The 27088-nt window shown below is 42.4% G+C and overlaps 2 protein-coding genes across 3 annotated transcripts in view; one reads left to right on the top strand and one right to left on the bottom strand.

Annotated features, from left to right (window-relative positions):
• LOC109137463 (uncharacterized) overlaps nucleotides 1-22042 on the top strand; it is a 29484-nt gene extending 7442 nt beyond the window's left edge. The window contains exons 12-32 of one of the 2 annotated variants that reach the window (XR_003463760.1): nucleotides 2588-2746; nucleotides 2940-3063; nucleotides 3183-3386; nucleotides 4736-5080; nucleotides 5755-6275; nucleotides 6666-6805; nucleotides 7775-7903; nucleotides 8117-8325; nucleotides 8695-8820; nucleotides 9144-9277; nucleotides 11922-12050; nucleotides 12256-12503; nucleotides 13037-13202; nucleotides 13753-13936; nucleotides 14027-14160; nucleotides 14418-14557; nucleotides 15810-15958; nucleotides 16271-16477; nucleotides 16561-16645; nucleotides 19081-19205; nucleotides 20539-20670. Coding sequence is in view for 1 of the 2 variants with exons in the window: in XM_027288098.1 (XP_027143899.1) it covers nucleotides 2588-2746; nucleotides 2940-3063; nucleotides 3183-3386; nucleotides 4736-5080; nucleotides 5755-6275; nucleotides 6666-6805; nucleotides 7775-7903; nucleotides 8117-8325; nucleotides 8695-8820; nucleotides 9144-9277; nucleotides 11922-12050; nucleotides 12256-12503; nucleotides 13037-13202; nucleotides 13753-13936; nucleotides 14027-14160; nucleotides 14418-14557; nucleotides 15810-15958; nucleotides 16271-16477; nucleotides 16561-16655; nucleotides 19081-19205; nucleotides 20539-20783 (3913 nt within the window). In the remaining variant the exon portion in view is untranslated. Of the gene's footprint in view, nucleotides 1-2587; nucleotides 2747-2939; nucleotides 3064-3182; nucleotides 3387-4735; nucleotides 5081-5754; nucleotides 6276-6665; nucleotides 6806-7774; nucleotides 7904-8116; nucleotides 8326-8694; nucleotides 8821-9143; nucleotides 9278-11921; nucleotides 12051-12255; nucleotides 12504-13036; nucleotides 13203-13752; nucleotides 13937-14026; nucleotides 14161-14417; nucleotides 14558-15809; nucleotides 15959-16270; nucleotides 16478-16560; nucleotides 16656-19080; nucleotides 19206-20538 lie in introns of both variants that reach the window. The other variant, XM_027288098.1, reaches the window with a different exon arrangement.
• Nucleotides 22043-22185: 143 nt separating this feature from the next.
• Nucleotides 22186-26457, bottom strand: ing2 (inhibitor of growth family, member 2). The gene is made up of 2 exons (XM_010751535.3): nucleotides 26163-26457; nucleotides 22186-23534 (listed from the first exon to the last, which is right to left on the bottom strand). Exons 1-2 carry the CDS (start codon nucleotides 26305-26307, stop codon nucleotides 22834-22836), a joined length of 846 nt encoding a protein of 281 aa, XP_010749837.1. The 5' UTR covers nucleotides 26308-26457; the 3' UTR covers nucleotides 22186-22833.
• Between the last annotated feature and the right edge of the window lie 631 nt (nucleotides 26458-27088).

Below are 27088 nucleotides of genomic sequence, written 5' to 3'. Positions count from 1 at the left end.
ATTTTTCACACTTTTGAACTTTAATAACTCCTTTAAAACAAGACAAAACAAAAAAACAATGAACAATGAGGCAAAGAGTAACTCATAAAAAGTTGCATTATGGGAAACGTGGGATCCATTTTTGACACATAGGATCAAGACGTCACAATATCTCAGCCTCTGCTGCTTTCATTTTGACTCTTCTTTTTTCAAAACCAATCTTAAGTCCTTCAACTTGAAATGAAAAATTGCTACAATACTTGTTTAAAGCACCGTTGTGTAGGGTTTAGTGACATCTAGTGGTGCAGTTGCTGACTGCAAGCTTTCGTTTAACCCTCTCCTCCCTAGTGTGAAGGAGAAGCTACACCAACTGGCCACTTTACAAGGTCCACTTGTACGATCCAGTGTGATCCAATACAATACAACACAAACAACTCTGCCATAAATTCTACTTTTATGAAGCTTATACTGTATTAACAGACATATTAATTAAACTATTATCTCCAGGTTGTAGTTTGTTAAATTGGACTGCACTATAATGCAGAGGTGTTTCTAATATTTTGGCCACCAAAATGAACATACATGAGAGGGCCAAAATATTATAAACCTCTTTTAATAAAATGCACTCCTGTACAACAACAGCACTATAACCTTAATAATTTGATTAGATTAGATTCAACTTTATTATCACTGGCACAAAGTACAAGTACTGACACAATAAAATACAGTTTAGTATCTAACAAAGTGCAAAAAGGCATTAAAGTGCAGAGTATGAACATATGTACAAGTATATATAAATATGTTAGATACGTTAGATACATACAGTGTTAACAGTATGGACAGATTGATAAGATATTACAGCTTGTGTAGAAACAGTATTTGGAGTATAAATATCATTTTATGTGTAATTATACAGTATAAGTTAATTAAGCTGAGATATATTGTTTCAGTATGAAATATAATATATATAAATATATATTTACAGTATTAACAGTAATAGTGCAGCTGTGAATACAAGTGATTAAATATAGCTAACATCATACACAGATTAAACAGCTTGAAATGACTACACTGTAGATATTTACAGTTGGAGAACATCAGGAGGGGGGAGTCAGGGATGGAGAGTGTGGGGAGAAAGAGTTCAGTCCATGAGGCTGTAGGTCAGAGTTTAGCAGGGTGACTGAAGCTGTTCCTGAGCTTACTGGTTCTGGAACGGAGAGACCTGTAGCGCCTCCCAGAGGGTGGTGCTTAATAAAGGAGGATTACAGTAGATTTACAGTTGATTGATTTGAATGTAAGCTTCGTATTGAATCCACTAACAGTATAAAGAATGGACAGTGCATGCGTGACATCACCCATAGGTTTCTGAAGAGCCATTCAGCTCAGAATCTGTGGCCATGTTGGCTGTACTGCCTCTTACTGCCTCCCGGCTAATCAAAAAGTTGAGCCGAGGAAGACTGAATGATGCCTGGATGCTCGAATAAGCCATAAATAACAGCACCCACCTGTCAATCAAAGTGTCCATGCTGTTAATTCTGCATAACTTTAAGCCTTAATATAATGTGAACAGGTGAGTTGTATATAAATTCACCCTCAGTACAGTTGTCATGAACGGGGAAATTAGCTACAGAGACAAAACAGTTTTTTGTACCAGGCTGTAAACATGTTTATTTCTGCTGTGAAGTTGGACATTTTAATGCATGTTACTGACTAAACTTCCCTGGAGTTTCTGTGCTCTGTCGTCCAGCAGGTTCTCGTGGATCGTGGCTGCTGCTGTGATCCTGCATGACGCCCACTACATATATTATTACTGTCATTATTACTACCATATCTATTACTGTAATCATTTTTATCATTCATTATAATTCATTGTCATTTTATCAGTCATTGTACAATATGTTTGTGTTGATTTGTCCTGTACACGTGACATCTATTGCACGTCTGTCCGTCCTGGGAGAGGGATCCCTCCTCTGTGGCTCTTCCTGAGGTTTCTTCCACATTTTTTCCCTGTTAAAGGGTTTTTGTGGGCAAGTTTTTCCTCACTCAAACCGAGGGTCTAAGGACAGAGGGTGTCACTCCCTGTACAGATTGTAAAGCCCTCTGAGGCAAATGTACTTTGTGACTTTGGGCTATACAAATAAAATTGATTTGATTTGATTTGATTTGAATTACATAGTTTTAATATAATTTAACTAACAAACTTAATGTGAAGCAAGTAATGAGATTTATGTAATAGTACTAATGAACTCAAAATGACTGCATTCATTTTCTCTGTTGGGTTTGGGCAAACAAATTGGCTGTATTAATATTGAATGCATAAACCTGGTTACTGTGTAGTGGAAGCACACTGAGCTCATTAGTGCTACTGCATTTTGGCCTAAAAATTATTTGGAGTATATATTATCATATATCAGCACTCTTATAGTTCAGTTAGCGGTCGTGGTTTGCTGTTAGTCAGTGGTGTGAATTTGAGCTTAAAGCAAAGAAGCATCTGACTAATCTACAACTATCCAACAAGACTACTCACCACTGAACAGAACGTAGTTCTTAACTGTATTTCCAGACACCTTCTGGCTTAACCCCAGTGAGATTTCCCTCTATCCCTCAGGTGGAAGGGCTGTACTCTGAGGCAGACTTTCTTAGCTGATGTGAAGAGGGCAGTGGAGCAGTCAAGAACCAGACCCATCCTCCTGCTGGGACCACCAGGCTGGGGAAAGAGCACCATCATGGCCGCAGTAGCACAGCTAGCACCATCTTGGCTCCCTGGGTGAGTTGCCAATGCGAGTAGAGCAGAGGATCATTATAGTGTTTTCATTTGTGCTGTTCAACATAGAGATTTACAGAGACAGATATAGAAAAAGAAGAAAACTATATTTAGATAATATACAAGTGCAAAGCAAATAATATAAATGAACCATCTGACCATCACTGATGAAGTCATTCTGTTTTCATTGGCTCAGAGCTGTGAAGGTACTGGTACACTTCACTGGCGTCACTGGAGAGAGCAGGAATATTCGTCTGGTCCTGCAGAGTCTTTGTGTCCAGCTCGCTGAAGCCTACTGTCCTCACACACAGCTGTCAGAGGTACTGCACCATCTCACCTTCATCATAGCTCACAGAACTGACCAAGACTGGGAAAGTCCTACTTTTGATCTGTGTCCTGAAACAAACATTACCCAGAATACATGTTGATCCTCCTCTAGAGCCTCCCTCAGCTGATCAATGAGTTCCACTCTTTGTTGGGCCTGGTGGAAGCAGAGAGGCCCCTGGTGGTCTTGCTGGACGGTTTAGATGAGCTGTCTGAGGAACATGGTGCGGACCTCTCCTGGATCTCAACCCCTCTACCGCCAAACGTCCACCTCCTCCTCTCTGCAACCACAGACTCCCCCTGCACTCAGACTCTGCAGGTCAGTAAAGCTGAACTGATGGAACTCTTAACCTGACTGTCTTTCAGCCTAACACTTCTAAAGCTCACCTAGTTTAATGTGATCAAACAGAAATGTACAAATAAAAGTTGTGGTCAGCTGTGGCTACTGTGCTTAGCTCTCCAGAGCTTTGTCTTAACAATGAGGTTGCCAGAATTGGAACTGTTAGTAGAGCACTATATTGGGTGATACTGTGCGGATGTATAAACTGCTGTTCATCAAGAAATAGTTACAGCATGTGTAACTTGAACTTGAGCATTCAGTGGACATACGGTGTGCTGCTGGCTGCTGATGGAAACCCATTTCTTTAAGCTGCAGACGAACATTTAGAGCACAGAAAGTGTTTTCCAAGGCACTTTGGAACTGGCTAGTTCAAGGCCTTACTGTTTTGTAACTGGTCTTCCAGGTGTTTCCACAAGTTCACTGGAGCAACTATAAGGAGGAAGTAAATTGATAAATCTTTGTGTGATTGCCAGAATGAACAGTTGCTGCTGTTATTAGTACCACAAGTAATTTTTTTATCTCTGTAGCAAGTGTCACATTCATCCTAGCAACGGTGCCTCAGATCTATAATTCAGTTCTATTTTATTTATATAGCGCCAATTCATTAGAAAAGTTATCTCATGACACTTTCCATACAGAGCAGGTCTAGACCGTACTCTTTATAATATTATTTACAGAGACCCAACAATTCCACCATGATGGTACTATTTTACATGTATCCAATGCACAGAAGCCAAAATGAAATGTTATCTCCGATATTGGTTCCTGTCAGTACACGTGCAGCAGCATTCTGAATTAGCTGCAATATAGATACCCATAGCACGCTTCTGTCTTTATATTTGCAGGCAGATAAGTATAATTCCAGCTTTACGCCAGAGGCACTGGCACTGAGGGCTTCTGTTTGACTCCAGCAAGAAATTTTTTTTTTCAATTTACTCAATGCAAACAGCTCAGCTTGGCTACTATCTCTACTGACACCATTTACTTGTATTAACTGGAGGCAGGATCATGAGGAAGTTGGGTGGTGCCCATCACGGAAAAGAATATGAAATGGATTCCTATTTGCTGTTAATTTTGACAACTTCTTCCTGTCTAAACTCCATCTTTCCTTCTGTGTGGCTGATTTCTGTCTCTCCGTCTCTGTGTATGTCTGACTGGCATCCAGTTACTTGGATGTTTTGTGGAAGGAGACTGCACAGCTGTATGTTTCTGTGCTCCTAGAAACTATAAATGGCGTCCTCATATATTTAACCATGTATATTAAAACGATACATGTAACACTGTGATTTATAGCTGACACTTCTCTCTCTCTCACCTTCTTCCAACAGTCGGCCCATCCCACAGTTCTGTCCCTCCCTCCTCTCAGTCCTGATGACATCACAGCTGCATTAAAGACCAAGCTGTGGACTGACCAGCGGCGTCTGCAGGAGCAGCAGTGGCACCTCCTGGTCCAGGCCTGTCTGGGTTGTCCCTGTCCTCTGTACCTGGCAACAGCTTACTCTGAGAGCAAACTCTGGACCTCTTACTCCCCTCAGGCCAGCCTCAGCCTTCCAGCTAGCCTGGAGGGTCTTTACCTCAGCATGCTGGCTCGCTTGGAGAGAGAGCTGGGGAAGCAGCTGGTAAAAAGGGTTGCATCTCTGATATGCATCTCACGTTGGGGTGTCACTGAACAGGTGGGAAATACATTTAACTAGAAATTGTGCATACACCTGATCATTAATCACTCTCAGCGAAACTCAATGCACAATAAAAGTCAGCTTGTAGATACTTCACTCTTGCTTGAGATACGGCATTTATTACAGTGAACATTTATTACAGTGAACATTTATTACAGTGAACGTTTGTTACAGTGAACATTTGTTACAGTGAACGTTTATTACAGTGAACATTTATTACAGTGAACATTTATTACAGTGAACATTTATTACAGTGAACGTTTATAGCTTTCAGGCTAATGCAGATCAGATCTTTGTCTTTGATGGGATTACACTCAAACATTAGTCAGGAGTTGGATTACATTGAATTGGAGCCACATTACCATCTTCTTTAATATGTGGTGTGCCACAAGGCTCAGTTCTCGGTCCCATGCTGCGCCCAAGATCTGCTGCATGCTGTCCTTTGTCCACATTGTTATGCTTCTGATGCAGACGGGATTTAAAACATATTGCAATAAAAGACAGCGGAAACAGCTAGCTACTTTTAAACTACATTTTAAAATACCCTCAGTGCTAATTAACACTATGAATCTCATTTGTTAAGAAAACAGGAATGCAAAAAGCAAGAAATACTTGTATGTGAAGTGAATCATTTTGAAATTCTGATAAAACATGTTTATGTCCGTCATCAGGAGTTAATGGACCTTCTAGCCAAAGATGAGAAGGTGCTTCAGGAAGTGACCTCATGTTACTCCTCTTCCAGCCACCCGAGGATCCCCTATGTCTTATGGGCTCGACTGAAACGTAACCTTGGTTGTCACCTAACTGAGGTCAGGACAGACGGGACTTGGGTGTACCGCTGGACACATTCTAAGCTGACCCATGTGTGCATAAACCGTTATTTAAAAACAGACGATTCTCGCATGGCTTTGCACGCAGACTACGCAGACTACTACAGAGCCAAGTCGCAACATGCACATATATTTCAGCCTTTGGCATGGACACTGGATGAGGAAGGTGAAGGTATGACTAAAAGTTACAGATTCAATCTGAGGAAGCTTCGCGGGTTGCCCTTCCACCTGGTCCACTCAGGTCAAATCCTGCCCTTACTGTCTGAATGCATGTTCAACTATGAGTTCCTGCTACATAAGGCCTGGGGTCTATCTGTCCTGGACATCGAGGAGGACCTAAACAAGGCTGTGCTGCCAGACAAGTAGGTCCTTTCAGGGGACAGAAAGAAGATGTCCTTAACAAATCATGTTTCTATCTATTCTCCATCTCCTCTTCTTACTGTTGTCATGGGGATTCTTAAGGGCAGGAGGTGTGTTCCTTAAAGGTGGTATTTCAGATATAGGAGACATTTTGCCTGTGCAGCTGATGACAAGGAATTCTGATTCCTCCTGAAGCTCTGAACTACTTGTAATATCTGGTACTTGTTGAGTGTCTTCTTCTTCGTGCCACTTGTGTTTTGTTGTGGCCTTCTCTATTCCTGAGGATTAGTAGGAAATCGGTTTTAAGAAAGCTCTCTCCACTACATAAGGCCATCCCCATTCCTCTGTGCCTACAGTGTGTAACCCCCCCACCCACCACCTTCTCTCCTTAGGGAGCTGGAGGATGTGAAGGTACTTTTGGGTGCTCTGGAAATGTCCAGAGCAGTTCTGCTGCAGGATCCCTGTCAGCTGGCCTCCCAACTTGCGGGTCGACTGGGACAAATGATTATTGAGGACCGTCCTGTTGCTAAAGGTATCCTTTGAAAGAATCTAATTTGTATGTCATATCCCATACTATATGTGCCTCTATAATATAAAAATTTATGATTATCCATATTTATTTGCACTGTAGTGCATAAAGATGCCGTAAAGATAACCTGGTCCCACAAGCATTTGGAACAGCAAGTCACTGACTGTACTTTTTAAAGCGCCTTTCTAGTCTTCTGACCACTCAAGGTATTTTTTACACTACATATCACCTTCTCCCATCCATGCACACACTGATATGCTGATGGCATTGGCTGCCATGTCGATTGTTAATCAGAGGGAGCTAATCCCATTCACACACACTTACAGAACACACTGACTTGGGTTTCAGTATCTTGTCCAATTACACTTCACTATGCTGACTGGAGGAGCCGGGGATCGAAACACCTTCTGTTTAGTGGACAGTGCTCTACTTCCTGAGCCCAAGCTACCATGCGTCTTCTTAAAATTTATATTGTGCAAGAAGTTGGTGACATAGTGACTACTCACATGGATAGCTGAATTCCGAATGAGCAATCTTGGAACCCATCTATTGTCTGATGTCATACTCCACATAGAAACCAAAACTACCGTAACTATCCTCCATCTCCTATTTTGTATATTTTATGTTTCTTTATATACATAGTTAGCTAAATCTATTCTATTTTATACTTTGACAGTGGGCTGCTCTGGGACCAGGGAAAACTAATTTCATTCCATCCCATGTTTAACATTGAAATGACAAATAAAACTCCTTGAACCTTGAACTGGCAAGATAACCACTAGCCAGCATGCCAGCAGGGAAACATGTTAGTTTCACCCCTGCAAAGTGGATCTGATAATCAATCACTTGGGATTTTTACCTAACATTTTTTCCAGAGGTTTTTGTATCAGCTTCAGTAAGTTGTGCTCAGTTGTTCAGTTGTGCTACATTACATGAATATCTGCTGATCATAAAGCTATGTTTCTGACCCAGGTGACCGGTTGAAGTTCAGCTACCTCCATGCTCTACTGGCCCAGTGTATGCAGTCCACCCTCACTGTGTTGCTTCCTTCTTCCACCTTTTTGCTGCCACCAGGAGGCCTCCAACACACCCCGCTGGCAGGTATCACGTCACACATAAACTGTCCTCCTCATCACCCTAACTGTATATAACTTTGCTATGTTATACTATTCTGTACACACATCTATTGCCGGTTAGTTAGTCCCCTGTTGCTCTCCCTGAGATATCTATTTGGTCAGTGTTTCTCCTTACACAAATCAAGATTGAGGGTGTCAAAAAAGAAATAATTAAATTAAATATGTGTTCACTAATCAGGTCACATGACCAATGTGACTGCCCTGGGAGGGGGCCACAGAGGACCCTTGGGTGTCACCAGTGAATCAGATGGAAGCCTGAGGTTTTGGGATCTGGAGCATAGGCGGATCATCAGGAGTCTGGATCCAGTGGGGGGAGTTGTTGGAGATTCAATAACCCTGAGTCTGGATGACAGAATGCTTATCATCCACATGGGACAAAGTCTGCAGGTTCGACTAAATTTTGTTTTTCTGCTTGGTTTAAATGAACTAAAATTCACCTGAGCTGGGGCGGTGTTTAGCTCAGTTGGTAGAGCAGCTGCCCCATGTACGAAGGCTCAGTCCTTGCTGTGGAAGCCCAGGGTTTGAGTCCAACCTGTGGCTCTTTCCTGCATGTCATTCTACATCTCTCTCTCCCCAATTCCTGTCACTCTTCAGCTGTCTCTATCAAATAAAGCTTGAAAAAGCCAAAAAAAATATCAAATTCAGCTGAACTAAGAAAGTTTGTACTACAGTGTTATAACAAACTATAGTAGAGAGTTGACCGGAAAGTTTGTTGCTGCAAAATTGAAATGAATTTTACCTGTGGCTGTGTTTAAGGTGAGAGAGGTTGAATCTGGGCGAGTTGTGTATTCAGAGAGTGATTCAGTGGACGTTCCCGTAGTCACCACGACTTGCGACGGTCAGCTGCTGGTGGTTTTCTACGATGGAAGTCATCGAGTCAAGGTACTGGTGGCGTTATAGACTAGCTGGTGAATGCTGAGAGGGTTTTGTAGCTGAAAGGTCAAATATTTTTTCAGGAGTTGGTGGAGATCAAAACAGAGTTAAAAGGAGTAAAAATTGGTCTTGAAAAATGTAGCTAATGTAGCTCTGTATCTGCTGAGTGATCAGATAAGGTGATAATAGGGTAATGTTTTCTTGTTCTGCTGCATCATTAAGTGTCCAAAACTAGAAACTTTAATAAGAGACCCTTGTATGTTTGTTAAAGTTATAAAAGTCTGATAGAAGTCATGCCTGAGGTAAATGTGTGTGTGTGTGTTGTGTGTCAGGTTTTTGACCTGGCCTCATCCTGCTCTCTGCTGCACCATGTTAACATTTCCATGGAGCGTGAGGCGATCCACAGAGACCGCTCCATTCTGCTGTCCAACAACTCCATCAAAGACTACGTCCTCTTTGCCTACAGGTCAGAGTCAGGACTGCGCCATATCTTAAACATATTGAAGATACCCTGTGCCTGATGCCTGTGTTTGTATTGGAAACAGTGGAGGTGGTGGCACAAATACTTGCTGTCTGAAAGAACCTCAAGACTAAAATACATTGCACTTCACAGAATCAGGTCATATCTTAGGACAATTATACTGTAGCTGCCTAAATTTTGATTGATGTTGTGTCTTTTTATTAGAATAAAAATGCACATTGTCACAGTTAAACACACAGTTAAAGTGTAACATGCAGCGGAGGTAACAGTAGTTCTTTAAGCCCTGAGGATCTGCAGAACATCTAATCAGACTGCTTCCAACTCCAGCAAGCCCCGCCAAAGAGTCAGGACAGACCTGGCCTGTCAGAACACAGGGCAACTCCCCCAGCCCACACCCTCAGGTGTTTCTATCAACTCAGAAATTCTCTCAACGGTATTATGGAGACAGTAGAAGAAAAGAAATTTGGTTGAAAATGAACACCTCGATGATTTCAACCTCAATTTATTTCAACCTAATCATATACAAATGTATACAGAATACCTTTACACTACTAATTGCTGTCCAATCAACACATGAATTCTATTCCCTCCCATGAAGCCACCCTCAAGTCTCATTTACAACTTTATTATATACATATTGTCTGTTGTCCATCTTGTGAAGCTAGGTGGAGACTGCTGCTTCCAGCAAAGCAGGATGATCTTTCTAGCGATTAAGGAAGTAAAGGCCTTAACTTCTCAAGCCTTGCCTTTAATGGAACATGACTGTGGTACAAAACCAAAAATGGCACAGACGGTTGGGAGAGACTATTCTCTTGAAGATCTTTGTGTAACCATCAAAAATATCAGTCCAGAATGTAGAAACTTTAGGGGAAGACGAAAACATGTAGACATAATCTGCTGGTTGGCTGGCCACTGAGGGCAAGCGGGGACTGCATTAGGATATATATCTGCTGTTCTTGCCATCTATCCATCCATCCAATCCATCCATTATCTGTAACCATTTACCCTCATCAGGGTCAGGGTGGGAGCCTATCCCAGCTGACTTTAGGTGAGAACAGGGTACACCCTGGACAAGTGCCCAGTTCATCACAGGGTATAATCAACCATTCACATTCACATTTACACCTATGACCAATTTACCTGATACGGTTCATGTCTTTGGACTGGAGAGAACCCACACAGGCACGGGGAAAACATGCAAACAGAAAGGCTAAAAGGCACCACTGGTCTAAACAAGGAACGTTCTTGCTATGAGGCGACAGTGCTAACCATTGCAGCACTGTGCTGCCCTCAGTTTTAGTTATATAGTGCCAAATAATAACAAAAGTTCTCGTGACACTTTCCATGTAGAACAGGTTTAGACTATACTCTTTATAATATTATTTACAGAGACCCAACAATTCCCGCCATGAGAAAACACTGACAGTGGCAAGGAAGAGGCAGATACCCTGACTCATAGTGGATCATGGATCATAGTTTAGAGAGAGAGAGAGACAATATGTACAGTAGCAAAAATAATAACTGCAATAATATCAGCCTTATTTGTTGTATCACAAACCCATCTACTCAGCAGGCCACATCCCAGTAGGTCACTATAAATGGCAGAAGATGGTGAACTCAGCAGCATCACATTCAAAATGCATGAGTCACAAGTGTCGACTCGAGTGACCTTATTCTTAAATAATATCACATATCCCTGCCTTTGTTAACAAGCTGTGAAATCAGGCATCTATAGTCTCCAGACAAATTTCACCACCGGGTTTGAAAACAGCTGTGAATTATTAAGACCGTCCACTCCTTGTGTGCCTCACCTATGTAATGTGGCACGGCGGTGATGCCTTCATGCTTCAGCTCCTGTCACGTAGATGAATGATACTGATGGTCAGGGGACGACAGGAAGACAATACAAGTTTTTCTTCATTCTGTTGCCATCTAATTAAAAGTGCATTAAAAGCAGTGGCATGGATGCTTTCAGAGTAATTAGCACAGGAGTCATTCCTTCACACCCGACAGGAGGAGGTATCAGGTAAACAACAAACTAGGTCACTGTTTTCTGCTGGTAATACAAGACGACAGGGTAATAATCTGCTCATTTACACTTCTCTCTCTTCAGTGTGTCAGTGGTAAATGAACGTTCTCACAGCAGCGATAAAGTCTTCAAATTTACCAGAAGTGGAAATCCTTTGCTGCAAATCATCTGCAATGTTCCAGTGAAATGTGTCAAATTTAGTTGTCTCTATTCTCAGAATCTGGCAGAAATGGAATATAATCTTCATAACTCATCCATTAGCGTTTATTCACCTGAAAATAACATTCATTCAGTTTTTGTTACTCAGAATGAGCCTTTTATAATCACAGACCTCCAGTGACTCGGCCATCATAGGGCCTTTCACGTGCATTCCACTGTAGCTTCACGCTAAGTAGAAAAGGGTGAGGTGAGGGGTTGCAATCAATTGGCAACCACGTCACTAGATACTAATAATTTCTGCACACTGGTGCTTTAAATCGTGTACTGAAGAGTCAATTGTTGAGTCTCATGACAAATAATAAATGAAATACTTCAGTGTGATAAATCCTGCCTGAATTCTAAATAATTTTTGTTTCATACTTGTTCTTCTCTGTGATGGAGGTCTGGTGGTGAGGCAGCAGTATTCAGTGCCAGAGTGGGCAGTGTGCTGTGTGTCCTGTCTGCTCAGCATGGTGCTGCCTCCATGCAAGCTGTGGAGATGACTGAAGACTACCTGCTGCTCTTCTGCAGGTACACTAACACCAGAAACATACTGCAGGCTAAAGTATTTGTTATAAAATCCAGCAGCTCTCTGTGAATTTACATCTGCACTGTGTACAAAGTAGAAGGAGTTGAATGACAAGATAAAACCTGCTGTGTCTCTCTTGAGATGTTCCTGGACTTCATTGTGACACACTTTCCTCTTCCCACCCACCTTGTACTCTGTCTGTGTCAGATACCCATACAAGAGGGACGGTGAAATCGTTCACATCGAACTCTTCAGCACTGTCTCCTTCCTCTACCTGCGCTCTATATTGGGCTGTAGCCAGGACTACATTTCCCAGGTCACCGTGAACCAGGCGGGGACTCATGCTGTGGCCTTCTGCCCCTGCCCTTGTACTGGCATCACAGAGCTGGTCACTTGGGATCTGGAGACGGAGGACCACAAACATATCGCTCGTTTCCCTGCAGTACTGACCAGAGGTTTGTTTTCAAGATACCTGGAGGTAGTTTAGGGTTTGATAAGTCCCTCCCCTTATGAGCAATTGTCCAATGATAGCTTTGTAACATTGACTAAACATGTTACCATAGCATGTTGTCTGCCTGCCATGTTACTTATGGTATGGGCTTATAGAGACTGACTCACTTCTGGAGCCAACCTCAAGTGGCTGTTTGAGGAACTGCAGTTTTTAGCACTTCTGCATTTGGTTTGGCTTCACAGCCATGGAGGTTGCCATCACTATCCATCCATTCAGAGCTTCCTACTCTACACTATACAGAGAGAGGGGCACAGTGTAGCTACTATTGGACCATACTACACCACAGCTGGGTGTAGTCACGAGTACAAACTAACTTTTCCTTTCAATTGAATGTATTTGTCACATATTTCTGTGAGCTCCTTCAGTTTGTTCAATTAAATAGTGTCAAAAGATATAATAAGAATAAAAAATATTTAAATAATAACTGTTATTATCAGAATTAAGAGAATTCTTAGAGATCTTTAACTTTTCCTCCAGGCCTGTGTTTTGACCTGCGTTTCTGCCTGGGGATCTGCAGCGGACAGAAGTACCTCCACCTGTGGGATCTGACCTCCAGGATCACTGACCAGACTCTGACCTACAACATCCACAAGCTGAGGAGTGACGGTACACAGGAGGTCATCCCCATGGGGAAAACCCCAAGGTACGCTGACACACCATCACCGCCTCGCTAAATAGAATATTACACCTGACTCAATCACAGTATTTATTATTTATCCACATCAGACAGGTGACATCACTTCCTTTTCCTGTGCTCATTGTTGGCCGCTTTTGTTAAGTGACTGCACCTTTGGGCTGCATACAAATACTACAATGACTGCTGGGACTGGCTGACCCACATGGCACACACCCAAACTTAACCACAGCCTGACCACTGACCAACCAGATCACTGGGAAAGTGGAGTGAAATGATGTCATTGGGTAATAAAGAAGCATTTTTAAAAAGACATTTTTAATGATCAGTTTCTCGATAATTATTAATGACGAATAACCATGTGCTGATGAACTTTAAATAAACAGACCTCTGAATGGTGATTAGAGCTGCATATTTAATTGTGCGCTGTGTTGTGTTAATTAACTCAGTAAACAGAAGCTGTTCTCAGTACTTGTTCACAGTCACGCTGTAGGCTCTGTGTTCCTGTTGTGGTCTGTTTTGCTGGAGTCTGGCTCCCTCTGGCTCTCTCTGCTGGCAGGTACGCCGTGTGCCGCTCCATCAGAGCTGGGACGGTGTATGTGTGGAACCTGAGCAGGCGGCGTTTCGTCTGCCGGCCAGTCAGGGTGGAGCATGGCCTCTACGGCAGCACCGATGTGGTGCTCGCACGTGACTTCAAACTTTACATCCTGACAGACAGAAGCAGCAAAGGCAGCAGATTCCAGGTCAGACTCTCGCTGACCCTCATTCATCTGCTCATGTGTTCAGTACCGTACAGTCATGGTGACACTGATACGTCATGTCTGCCCTCACAGACTCTTCTGGTGTATGATTTGATTAAGAGGAGTTATGTGAGGAGACAGACAGGGATCACAGTTATTCCCTGTCTTCAGCATGAGTACCGTCTTCTGGAAGAGGGACGGACTCTTCTGGGCCTGTCAGAGACCAGGTGAGCTCCTCTGTGAAATACAGGTAAGAGTGAAAAATGTCTTGAAAATCAATAAATGAAGAAGACAAAAGTTGGTGGGCTCCATGTGTGACATGCAGCGGTTTCATCTGAGGCTTCCTGTGACACCTTACATTGATGATTTATTCCTCACACAGATTTCATTGAAATGTAATCATGGTCACATGTTCTCATTGTATTGAATCTATTTCAGCAGGATCCCAGTCACATTTCTGTTTCTGCGTTGGGTGTTGTTGCAGAGGTCAGCTGATCCTTTGGGATCTGGACTCTGGCTCCATCAAACATGAGATCAAACCGTCCCAGAGAGAGTCCTCCGTGTGCATCAGCAGCACTGTTCAAGACCTACAGGCTGACGTGACAGCACACAGAGAGACGATAGGTGAGTTGCCTCATCATCTTCTACATGATGATGGATCATCAGACTCTTTAGCAACATTCACATTTTACCTAATTCATTGAATCCTTCAATAGCAAGCATTGGTGATCTTGTAGTGAACCAGCTAAGAACATGTTCTGGAGAGTGTGGGTGGAAATTCTTTGACACTCAGTGGTAAAGGTAGATTTGAGTTGTTCCTTCACCCTATTCAACACCCCTTTAGTCTTTACACCAACCTCATTTTAATTCTAATCTTATCCGTGAATCCAAATTCCATCCTGGACCGACTCCTCAGAGACACTTTGTGTAGGATTTTATGTCTTGATTCTTTCAAATGAATCTGATGTCACTGCAGAAAAGTGAGACAAGACCACCATCTGTTCAGTCTCAAAATAAATCACCCGGAATAATGTTTAAATAATGTTTTATTAGGGACTCAAAGGACACCTTCTGATCTGCGTCAGTGGAAAGCTCAGTAGAAAGCTTAACATGGCTTAGTTTTTTAAAAAAGGCCTCTTTCAGTCTTTCCTCTGTAGGTCTGTAGATCACCTCGGTAGTGCTCGTACCTGGTCAGGTGTGGCTGCTGAGCTGCTAACAGCAGATTCAGCAGTTAATTAGCAGTTAGCAGGCTAAACTGTGTAAATCACAGAGTTGAAGCTGAGCAGTCGAGGACATCAGAGGGAAAAGCAGCAAATATATTCTGTCTGAATAAAGTTCTAAAGCTGTGCCTTTGTACAGCAATCAGTGAGGCCTGAACAGAGATCAACTGGGTCAAACAGGAAGCAGTCAGAAGAGAGAAGGCGTTTCATTGGATGTAAAATTAGTACACGCCCCCGAGTGCAGGATGACATCAACAAGTTTTTATGGTTTATCAGGAAATGACAAACTGTAAAATAGCATGAAGAATAGCTGAACATACTGAAAACACTTTGTGTCAGTGTTGGACAGACACTGGAGGACAGAGGACAGCCGGGACAAACACACCGAGACATTGATGAGGACTTTAAGTTGTCATAGTAAGAGGAAGCAACACATAGACAGATGTTTAACATCACACCTGTAAATATGTGTCGCCCTTTCAGACGCTCCAGATGCATTTTTGAAGCTGGGAAGCTCTAAAATCATCACTCCTTTCTTTAATTTAAAAAATAAATATTTGATGCTGTGCTGCTATAAAAAAACTTCCTGTTTAATCACCCTTCACTAATATCTCATTAGAGGACAGATAGGTAGCTCTGAGTAACTTTTCTTGCAGTGATGCCGTGGGACATTCGGACAGAGAGCCAGTCTGCAAAGATGAGGAGGCTGGAGAGAGAGGCACAGAGGGAGAAGGAGGCCATGAGGAGGCTGGAGAGAGAGAAATACAACTGTATAGAGCAGTACCTCCTCAGTGGAGACGAACAGGTGCACAGCAACAGAACAATGCACAGAGGACAGGATAATTCATCTAAACTCATATCTGCAGAGAATATTAAATAAATCTCTTTAGAATATTATTTACAGACCAAAAAATTCCCACCATGAGCATGCACTTGGCGACAGTGGCAAGGAAAAATCTCCTTCCTTCCTTCTTACTACTTAATACTAACTTGACTTCATGTGTTGATCATGTTAATTCATTTTGAATAATAATGTCAGTATAATCTTGCTGCTGTTGTTTTGAGGTTATTGTCTTGATTGCATCATGTTTCACTGTGTCTGCATCCTTTATTTTAGGTGGTGGTGTGCTCCTACTTTGCACACCACCTCAACGTCTTCAGCGTGGTCTCACAGGAACACGTCCACACCCTGGAGGATAAACCATCACAGCTGAGCCTCCACACTGCTGCCATGACCCACACCGGCAGCTACCTGGTGCTGACCCACTACAACCATGACCAGAGGACCCCTTACATCACCCTGTGGGACCTGCACGAGGGAACGGTGCGTTGTTACTGTTTGTTCCAGTTTGCTTGAACAGCAGTTTTCTAACTGACCTCATGTTATGTTTGCTCTAATTCTTTAAGGTGAGGAAGAGGCTGAGGAATGAGGCTGGAGTTTGCTGCGTAGCTATCACAGACAATGCAGACAGAGTTGTCTTTGGAGTCACAGGTACGAACAGGTATGTGTTCAGCTTTCATAATGTTATGGAATTTTCTATCCTTAGGTAACACGAGGTCACGTGTGGGCCTTGAGGTCCTCAGCAGTATTAGTTGTTTGGCTTTGGTTGGGAACAGTAGGTGTCAGTCTATCTCAACACTGTGGTGTCCAGGGTCAAAGAGACCTATTGCTGCCTTCATAGACATAATAGATAGCTTTTTGTTGATGTTCCAATCTGCGTAAACAGACATCTGTGTCTCCAGACTAGAATATGCTGACAATAACACCTGCATGGGTAAAAACATTCTCTTTGACTAATTCTGGGCGTATAGTATTTGGGGTTTAAAGTCGATCCACCAGGATGAGTTGGGCAGAATGTGAGACCGACTCAGGCACTTCTGATGAACTTTGAGAGTGTCTCTAATTCTCCTTGGCCAAGCGTCAATAAATAATACAGCATAAGACATCAGAGGCTCCTGAACACTTTCTGAACTCCTGACCTCACCATTGACCTTTGACTTCAGCAATTTCTCCACAACACTTAAATATTCAAATTTGTTGTCGTGCAATAGTGCTTCTGTGTCACTGAGCTATGATGAACAGAAGACTTGCAGACAGATCAGTTCAGCCCAGCAGCCTCCTGCTTTACAGGCAAAGCTTTAATAACAATGTGCATAATGTTTATCATGATCACTGTTCAAGGTGAAGGACTGTAGTCTCACTGATTAATAAGATTTGTTGCTTCAAACATCAATGTTATTTTCAGAAGCTTTGTAATGTTGTTTTCATTTTGGTCATCTGTATGAGGCTGTAGGACAATTTGCACCTGACTGTCAGTTAGACCAAGAGACACTGACATAATGTTTGTTGTTACAAGGGAGGTTGTTAGGGAGCATTACTATGACACATTAATATTGTCTCTTAAGATGACTGTGTCATATTTAACACTAAGGAAGGTTTTCTTTGTGTGTAATCCCACTGTGGTAAACATGTTCAGCTGTACTCGAGTATTTGTTCTGATTACATTACTTCTGATCAAAAAGACTCGACAACTTTGCTAACAGCCAATCATCAACCAGGTCCCCAGCAGCAGACCCAGCAGCAGCTAATATTACTGACTAGTCCAGCAGCAGTCAGCCCAGAACCAGAACCAGAACCAGCAGCAGCTAATATCACTGACTAGTCCAGCAGCAGTCAGCCCAGCTCAGCGTCTGTCTTTCAGCCTTTTATTTCACCAAGCTCTCACCAACCACTAAAAGTCAGTCCCACATTTACTCTTGTCCGGCGGCTTCTTGCTCGCTCACTGTCTCCTTTGGTTCTTGCGTCAACGTCCTCTTCAACTCTGCCACAAATCCGTAGAGGCTGTTCATGCCAGCACTCCCCACCGGGCCTGAAAACTTCCTCCACCTGGCATCCTAAAGCTCTTGTGCTAGCGATGTAAAACCCAACACTCACCTGGTGCTTTAACAGACTAACTCTGTAAATCACAGAATGTTAAAGCAGAGCAGTGGCAAACCATCAGAGGTAAAACCAGAAAAGATTTGCCGCACACAGTGTTCTCTCTTTTGAACTTCAGGGAGCTCTGAACTTTATTTATGGACTGTATTAATGTGCATCCTTATATTTAACTGTGTGCTATTCAGAAAGCTGTCTGGATGAAAGGTCTCCAACAGAACTGGATACACATCTTGTTATTGCTTCAGTTATGACAGTCAGACATCTGATCTCATACACATCAACAGCATCATCTGATCTAATTCAGATTTATTTTTAGGCTATTTATTGTGAAAATGATCTGCTGTATTTTCACCTCTTTGTTGAGTTTGAAGTATAAAACAAAGTCAGAGATTCAGCCGTCACTCACTGCAGTCATTTTACACTGTCCATAAGGTGCCCTGTCTTCATTTCTTCAAAGGGTGCTGATATATCAGGGGAACACTTTGTATGCTACTCTAGTTCTCCTCAGCAACACTTACTCAGATAATGAATCCACACAGCAGTTGATTGTGTTCACAGGTCTGCTGCAGTGCGCCATACAACAACTTAAATGTCTCAGAAACATCAACACTGGAGACTGTTTTGAACATGAAAGTTCATTCCTGAACGCGTCTCACAGTCTTTCCTCAGTGGATCATGATGTGATGTCATGTGATGACGACTGACTGACCTCTCACCTGTAGAGTGAGATGCAGTAAAAAGCTCAGAAAAAAGTTTCTTCCTCTTCTCCGACTGGAAGGTGGTTTGCTTTTGTGAGCTTGTATTGTACATATACCAAGCTGCCATTTGATTGCAGATTTATATTCACTTAAATGTCAAAGCCTTGTAGAGGGGTCACCTTCTATAACTTCACACACCACAGTCCAAACACCTCCTTGTTGTCGGAGGTGATAGAGAAGACAAATGTCTGGATGTGAAAATGTTTTCTGTGTGTGTGTTGTGTCTGATAGGCTCAAAGTGTGGGATCCCACCCAGAGAACGTACAGGAGCATCAGTGGCTATGGGAACCTGAGCATAGACATCTCCAGCAAGGTGTATGTGACAGAGGGAGGAGCCAAAGCCATCCTGCTGTCAGGTAGCAAACACTGGCACCTAGAAATGGATTGAAAGATTTAGATGAGGCGCGTGTTTGTCTTCACACTGTGGTGCTAAAAAAACCCCATCTGTTTCCTCGAGGCTCTTTCACATTAAGGTGCCACATTACAGCGTGTTTTCACACTTTGGAGCGAGTGTAATCAGTACAGGCTGGTGTATACAGCTAATTTCATTTAATGAAACAGCCCATTCATGTGCTGTTTTGATTTATTATATTTGAAACTGACCACATTAAAGGTTTGATTGGCCCACATTTTAAATAAAGAAAAAATCATGCTAGAGGCTGAAGTAAATTCTAACTTTATTGTAATATTTTATTCTAATTATAAATAAGTGTGCAGTAACTCTTCTCTGATTTCTATTCCTGGCTGCATGAAGAGACCTGTGATCACATCGTTATGTATTCAAATATTTTATGTATCCATATTGTGTTAGTCTTACCTGTCAAGATAAGCAGCACGTCTGTTTCCACTGATTTCACCACTGAAATAGTAACCACAGTGTTCCCAGACTCCCACCTTCACGCAATTTGGAGATTTGTTGAGTGAGGAGAAACGTATTCACCTGTGTGAAACAGGTACGGCAAATCCATTAAGCTGTGGCTCGTCCGTGTCTGTTTCAACTGATCTTAAATTTATTAAATAAAACATCATTTCAGTGATGTAAATGTCAAATTTGCTAAATACAGTAGGCTGTAACTAATACAGGCTACTTATTACATCATAGATAGATTCATCTTAAGTATTCTGGGCCGACTAGCCGAGGAGTAGTGCGTAAGCGGGTAGTTCTCAAGGAGGTCAGAGAGGTAAGTGGAAGCATGTTCATGTAGGGCCTTGGAGGATTTTAAAGTGGATTCTCTGGGCAACTAATAGCCTGTGAAGCTGCATCAGCAAGAGTGTTACATGGCTTGTGGACTTAGAGCATGTTACTATCCTGACTGCAGAGTTCTGGATTATTTGGAGAGTTATTTTAGAGTGTTTGTGACATTCAGAGAAAATAAATCATCTCTTGACAGCTTTCTTCATAAAGCAAATTGCAGCTGTTCACTACACTACACTCACCACATAGAAGCTGGGGCACAGTTCGCCACTTAAAGTGTGACTGGTATGACCAGTAGTCATTAATATGTCAATATATGTGGAACTCTGGGATGTGTATCAGTCACCATCAATAACCACAAATCAATCCACTAAAGACTAGTCAAGGTACAAACTATGCACATCACTACCTGAGGACACATTCTTATTTCCACTGTTATATCAGACACAGCACAATGCGTTCATGTGACTTCTTATGTCGCTTTAATAATCCAGGACAGCTGAGCCTGTGGGACCTCGAGGCGTGCACCGTCCTGTCCGTACTCTCCATGGACGCTCACGTACGCTGCATGATGCCACTTCATGGACGCGAGACTTGCGTTCTGCTCGGCCTCAGCCACAGCCCTGCCCTCATCAGCGTCAGGTCCACATTCAGGACTGTCAGCTCGGAAACTCCAGCCTCCACAGACAGAGACCTGTTTGGAGAGTCCAGCAGCAGTGAGGAAGAGGAGGGCTCGTGATGGACAGACAGACATCAGAGAACATGGACTGTGCTACATGACAGAAGAGAAACAAAATGACATGACATGAGGATTTAGAAGAAAGACTGATTCATTGGAGTAATGTTGTGCTGACACACCATCACACTGCCAACTCACTTTTATCTGCATTATGTCCAACAATTATCATGCAATGTGCGTTATTAATTTATTTATACATTCGAGATACATTCAAACAGTGAACTGACAGAGATGTCCTATGTGTCAAACATGGATGTGATAAATGTATTATGTCCATGGATTTTCAGTAAACTGATTCTACAAATGTGTGCATGACATATTCACTGGATCTGAGGGAAAATACTCAAATAAGTTTTAGAAGTTAGCTCCACTGTGAGCTGCAGACCTGAGTGTAGACGTAAATATTACAGACAACTCTTAGTATATTGTAGCCTCCAAAATTAAGTATTTATTCTGCAAAATCATATCATTCTATTACTGGATTCTAATTACTGATGATCAGTGTGTCAGGATCATTTTAACACTGTCTAAGTTGTAGAAAGTACAAACAATAACAAGTGCTGTACTCAAGTATTTTGGACATTTTAGCTATGCGTGTTATATTTATGTCAATAATAATAAACTTTTATTTTGAAATCTTATGAAACATCTCTTATGTTTATGTTCAATGAAAGCTAAAGTGTGTTTAAAGATTTTTGATGCTACAGATCTGCTCTGTGTTTGACTGATTAGATCAGAGTTATATAGTTATAGAAATATTCTATCTTTCCAGCTGAGCCTTTCTCACCCTCAGGTACGCATAAACTGCAGGTTATGAACTTCTTTTGTAAAGACTTTTCATTGTCAGTCTTCGGTGAGAAGCAGGAAATGATCAGATTTTTCACCCTGGACAAAGAGAAGTTAAAATCTCTCAGATACAGCTGATGTCATCTTGTGCTGATGACATAATTTGGAGCCAGACTCTGTGTAGCAGCAGCTGTGGTCCGACTTTGGGCTGCAGTATCAAGGTCCCGCCCGTACACCCTATCTGCTCAATCTCGAGCAGGGCTCAGCTGTCAATCATAACATCAAACCAATCATTAAAACCAAACTTACAAGAGAAATGAACACTTGAACAAACATCAATGACAGAAACCATCTTTGGGGAAAAATGGATTCTATGTGTACTGTAACTTTTTAGTTTGACATGTGTCCTATCTGCTAACATGGAGGGGAGGGGCTTTATGACCTGTACTGCAGCCAGCCACCAGGGGGGGGGTTGAACTGCTTTGGCTTCACATCGTCCATTTTTTATTATCAGTCAATAGTCTGACGTCTCTTAAAGCACAGCAGACTGTACTGGCTTGTTTCAGAAGCCTTGTTGCATCCTTCATTATGGAGAACAAATACTAAATATAACTGAATGACTATAGTTTGTTTTAATGAATATAAAAAGAAATTTACACAATAGTGATAGTGAACCAGTGAAAACATTAATTCCCCACAAACATGACATCCTTTTCCAGTGTCCCATCAACAATCATCTCCTCAATTAAATATCAACCTCTTGTAAACATAATACAGGTTATTCTCTACAAGCCATTATTGTATAGAGACAGACATCCATTTCAAATAATTAAGTACAGAAAAAAAGTTAAAATAAAGAAAAAAAAGTTTGTTTGGCCAAACTGAAGAAAATAATGACCATGAGCATGAATAACTTTTTTTATTATTAGGCTTCGTCCAGAACAAAAAAGGACAGTAAACCAAAGGATGCTTTCATTTTTTCAAAATAAAAAAAGTTTCACAAACACTTCAGGAAGATGGTCGCTTCAAGCTGGCGGTTCTCGCAGCAGCTGGACATCCCTACAGACTACAGGACACTTATAGCCAGTGGGAACAATCAGTGATGTAACAGCACAAGTTCAATCACAACTTGTCCTTGATTAATAAGAAGCGCTGCTACTAATGGTATTCCATTGTGCTCTTACAACATCACAAGTACTGTTACCAACTACGGCTGATAGTCCTAACCCTCAGGCTGAGGAGAGGGCCGACTGAAGACGGGTCACTACCTGGACCGACGGTCTTTTCTGTTTTTGTCTAGGCTTTTGTCCATGGTCTTTTCGTTGTCCCCTCTGCATTTGGGGCAGTACCACTTGCCCTTGGGCTTATAAGTCAGTCCCACGCAGGAGAAGTGGAACCACTCGATGGGGCACTGGTCGTTGTCACAGCCAATCATCTCACCGTATGACACCTGCTCGCAGAGGCAGTAAGTGGGCTCGTTGGGGTCGATGGCAAAGTCGACTGGCGAGGCGTCTCGCTCCTGTTTGGCCTTGCGCTTCTTCTTCTTTGCGGACTTTGACTTCTTCTCTCTGGGTGGAGGGATGGACAGCTCCTCCACGGGGTCGTCCACCAGAGAGCCGTTGGCTGACGGGTGGCTGGAGTCGCGGCTCTCACTGTTACGCTGCCGGCGTGGGCGCCGTGCTGAGGTGCGTTCAGGGGCTGGGGAATCTTGGACGCTGGAGCGTCGTTCCGTGGTGAGACGCTCTGCCTCGTTTGGCTCCTGGAGGCAAAGGGAGTGGGAATCCATCTGACGGGAGCGGTTCTCCACCAGCTCCGTCATCTGGGTCACCACATGGATCTTCTCGTCGCCCAGCTCCTGGCTGATGATGAGCGCTCTCTGCAGCTGGATCTGCAGGCGCTTTCTCTGAGCGGCATCCTGCTCACCTTTGTACTTCTCAAACACCTCATCCACCTCCTTCAGCACCTCTGCAAGGACAAACGTATATGATCATTAATGACACAGAGTCAATAAGCAGAAAAATGGTCTGATTGATCCTCTGGTCTGAATTATCCTGAACAATGATTTGTGTGTATAGTTTGTTAAGTTACCTTTTTTAATATTTTGAAACTTACAAAAAATTTACATCATTATCAAAAGGTTACATACAAGGTGTATGCCCCCCCAAAAATCATTCAGAATGTACAGTTTGTACAATACTCATAGTACTGTCTCAGCTCACAAGCATGACGTGTTATATAGACCGTGCATGCTTTTTGGAACTGTGCTTCTGCTTTGCATGTTTCAGTTTGTGTCCAACAATGCTGTTGTTTATCTATTCAAATTGATATCCCACATGTTACTTCATAGTTTTGTATGTACATTAGCATTATGAGCCTCTGTGTTGGATGTTTTGAACAGTGCCTAAAAACTCAAACAGCAAAATTATGTTTCTACTAACATTAATATTTTATTTTTTAGTTTTTATATATTATTGTTCTGCATGCTCACACATGAACATAATAACTTTGTAATTTCAGTCATATGTTCTGTTTTTAGCACGACTTTGTAACATCTGTCCAGAGGCTAAAAGAAACTGTAACATTAATGTTCACTGTGCCTGTTAAACAAACCAACAAATAAATACACTGCTTATATATACACACAATGCTTATATGTTTGCCAGTTCAACAATAGTTAGTCAATGGGAAATATCACATTAATAAACCAAAAGCAGACAAATTAACATCAGACTTTCAAAATAAAGTAGGTAAGGAAAGAAGTAAAGTAAAGGAAATAACAGGAAACCTTAAAGGTACACTTTTCAGATCATTGAAGACTAGTGATGTGACGTTCGAAAACGAGCCAGTTCAAAGAGCCTGCTCATTTAAGTGAATGATGGGAGCCGGTGCTCTAGTAACTGAATGTGATAGATGAGATAAGTGACAGTAGAAAAAGAAATAGCATTTGGACGCATTTTAATATTTGCGAAAACACAAAGGCAGAATGCAGAATTTGTAGAAGTGAAGCTGTCATATCGAGCAGGGTCCACAAACAACCTTCAGGTGAAAACTGTGCATCCAATAGTTAATAGCTGTCACCTTTTAAAAAAAAAAAAAAAAATTCTATGCTTGAGTTTCTATCTGCTTTGTGTAGCAGAGTGGTTCTAAAAGCAAGTTAGTGCATTCATTGGATGGTTTCAGAGAGTTACAAGGAAAAACAATTGGCTACAGCAATTTATTGATAATAGAAAATGTTTTTTTTAACTTTTGAATATTTTGAATATTGTCAAACGGTCAAAATGAATAAATTTGGCTGAATAGCCAAGGTAAAAACGAAGAGCCTTCTGGGAGTCAAATGATCTGACTCCCTAAAAAAAACGAACTTCCCATCACTATTACAGTACAGTGTCATAAAGAGAGTGACGTGTTGAAAAGACAGTGACAGTCACACAACTCTGGAAAACATGGAGAGCAGAGGGAAGTCTAATTAAAGAGTGGAGGGAAGAGGACTTTTAAAATGTGTTTTAAAGACTACATCCAGAAGGAGTCAGTAACGCAACGTCAACAATGTCCACTTCCGTAAAGCCTCAGTGAAGCAGCAGCGCTGAGCCGCAGTCAGGTCCTGCCTACAGGAAATGACGCCAGTCAGACGTTGGAAGGGGGGCTGCCTAGAAGAAGAGCCATCCGGCTCTGCGGCTCACAGTCGACGGGGTGCTCGGAGCGGGAGCGGCGGGGCAGGCAGGCACCGTACCAGCCCTCGGAGATGTCTAATCACGCTTTAAAACAGTCGAAATGTAAAGCGTCGTTCACGCTGTCGGTGTCTCCATATAAACTGTCTGCAGCGTCGCGGAGCCGAGGCGGGCTGTACGCCGCCGCTCACCCTGCGTCAACATAAAGCAACAATGAGGATTGTTGTTGCGTTAAGAAACGGCAGTGTTGTGTTAACCATGGTCATGGCAAGGGTTCACACCTCAATGAACACAATTTACGCTCTCCGACACACCTCTGCTCCACGCTCTGGGCTTCGGCATGCATTAAACACACCAGGCAGCGTTTAACTCGAATAAAAGCTCACGTTTATTCACTGTTTTTCTGCTAGTCGCACGATATTCCTCCGCGGAAACAACGTAGTGGGCGGCAGTGTGTACCTATCGAAAAAGTTCAGATTTTATGATTACACAGTGGCATTTTTTAAATGATACCGATGCCGAATTTGCCATTGAACACGAAGTGTTGATAACAGATTCCGTACACGGTCATAATGTCTGTGTACGTTTGTCGGGAGAAGGGAAAATCTCATTTGACTATTTCCTTCATTGAGTTTGGTGGCACACACCGAGCAGGACGGAGTGTATCCGGGCTGTGCTCTCTGAACGGACGGCTGACTTGTTTATTGAACACTCGGCTCGACAATACGATTCTCCACATTAGTGCTCGTCACATTGCTGTTTATGGAAGTGGATATGAACGAGGGTCGCTCGCTTTTTGTAAAATGGGAACACAAGGCTCGCGCCTGCTCCACCATTTCAGCACACCCTGTCAGACTGCCGTCAATGTTTGCCACTTTCACACAGCGAGCCTGCAATTAACGATAGAAAGGTGGAAACACAGTACCTTGATACTTTGCATCAATTTCTCGAAGCAGGGAAACATTTCTTTGTATGTCCAAAGGCAGGGACTCCACACATTCCAGGTAATCCTCCACATAGTTGACCAGTTGTTGCGACTTGTCGGCATTTGGGTAGTGGTGGCCTAACATCGTCTCTACGATGCATAGAGGCACTGAAAGCAGACGGAGGGAATGTGAAAATATACTGTTAAAATCAAATGCTTGGCGACTTTGCAGCTTGTAGGGCAGTCCCAGGCAGCAGTTCACTTCAAACAAAACTCAAGCCACTGCGCATGCGGGAGTATTTTCCTTTTATGGCATTATACAGTTTCCTCTCATTTGGCGTCATCGAAGGCGGGGCTAGCTCGCTTTGCAGCAGCCGGGATTGGCAGAGAGTGACCTCATTATCATAATATTTTCCCGGGAAATTAAACCAATGGGGAAAATGACAACACAGAGTTAAGACGAGACCAAATTTGACCTTGTGTTTCTGTCTGAACGTGAGAGCAGAGCAGCAGCAATGTGTGTGAGGTCCGCTCACATTCACACACCACGCGTGTGTTTTGTTTTGCAGAATGAAAACTACAAACCTGTTTTACTTCCGTGTTTACATATATTATTAACATACTCTTTACAGCAAAACATAGACAATGGATTCTCTATATTCCTCAAAGGTCCTGTGTGTCAAATTTAGGTTTCATGAATGTATGATTACCTGACAATAAGAATCATTATGTTTTTGTTACCTGGGAGTTGTTCAGTCTCTGTAAATATTATAAAGAGTGCAGTCTAGACCTGCTCTTTATGGAAAGTGTCATGAGATTCGCACTTTACAACATCAGAAAAATCAGGCCTTACCTAACTCAACAACTCCTGACCCGAGCTGTGGTCATTTCAAGACTAGATTACTGTAACGTCCTCCAGCCTGCAC

Source organism: Larimichthys crocea, chromosome XIV (genome assembly GCF_000972845.2).
Source record: "Larimichthys crocea isolate SSNF chromosome XIV, L_crocea_2.0, whole genome shotgun sequence".
Lineage (NCBI taxonomy): Eukaryota > Metazoa > Chordata > Actinopteri > Sciaenidae > Larimichthys > Larimichthys crocea.
This window is presented reverse-complemented; position numbering and strand designations above follow the sequence as displayed.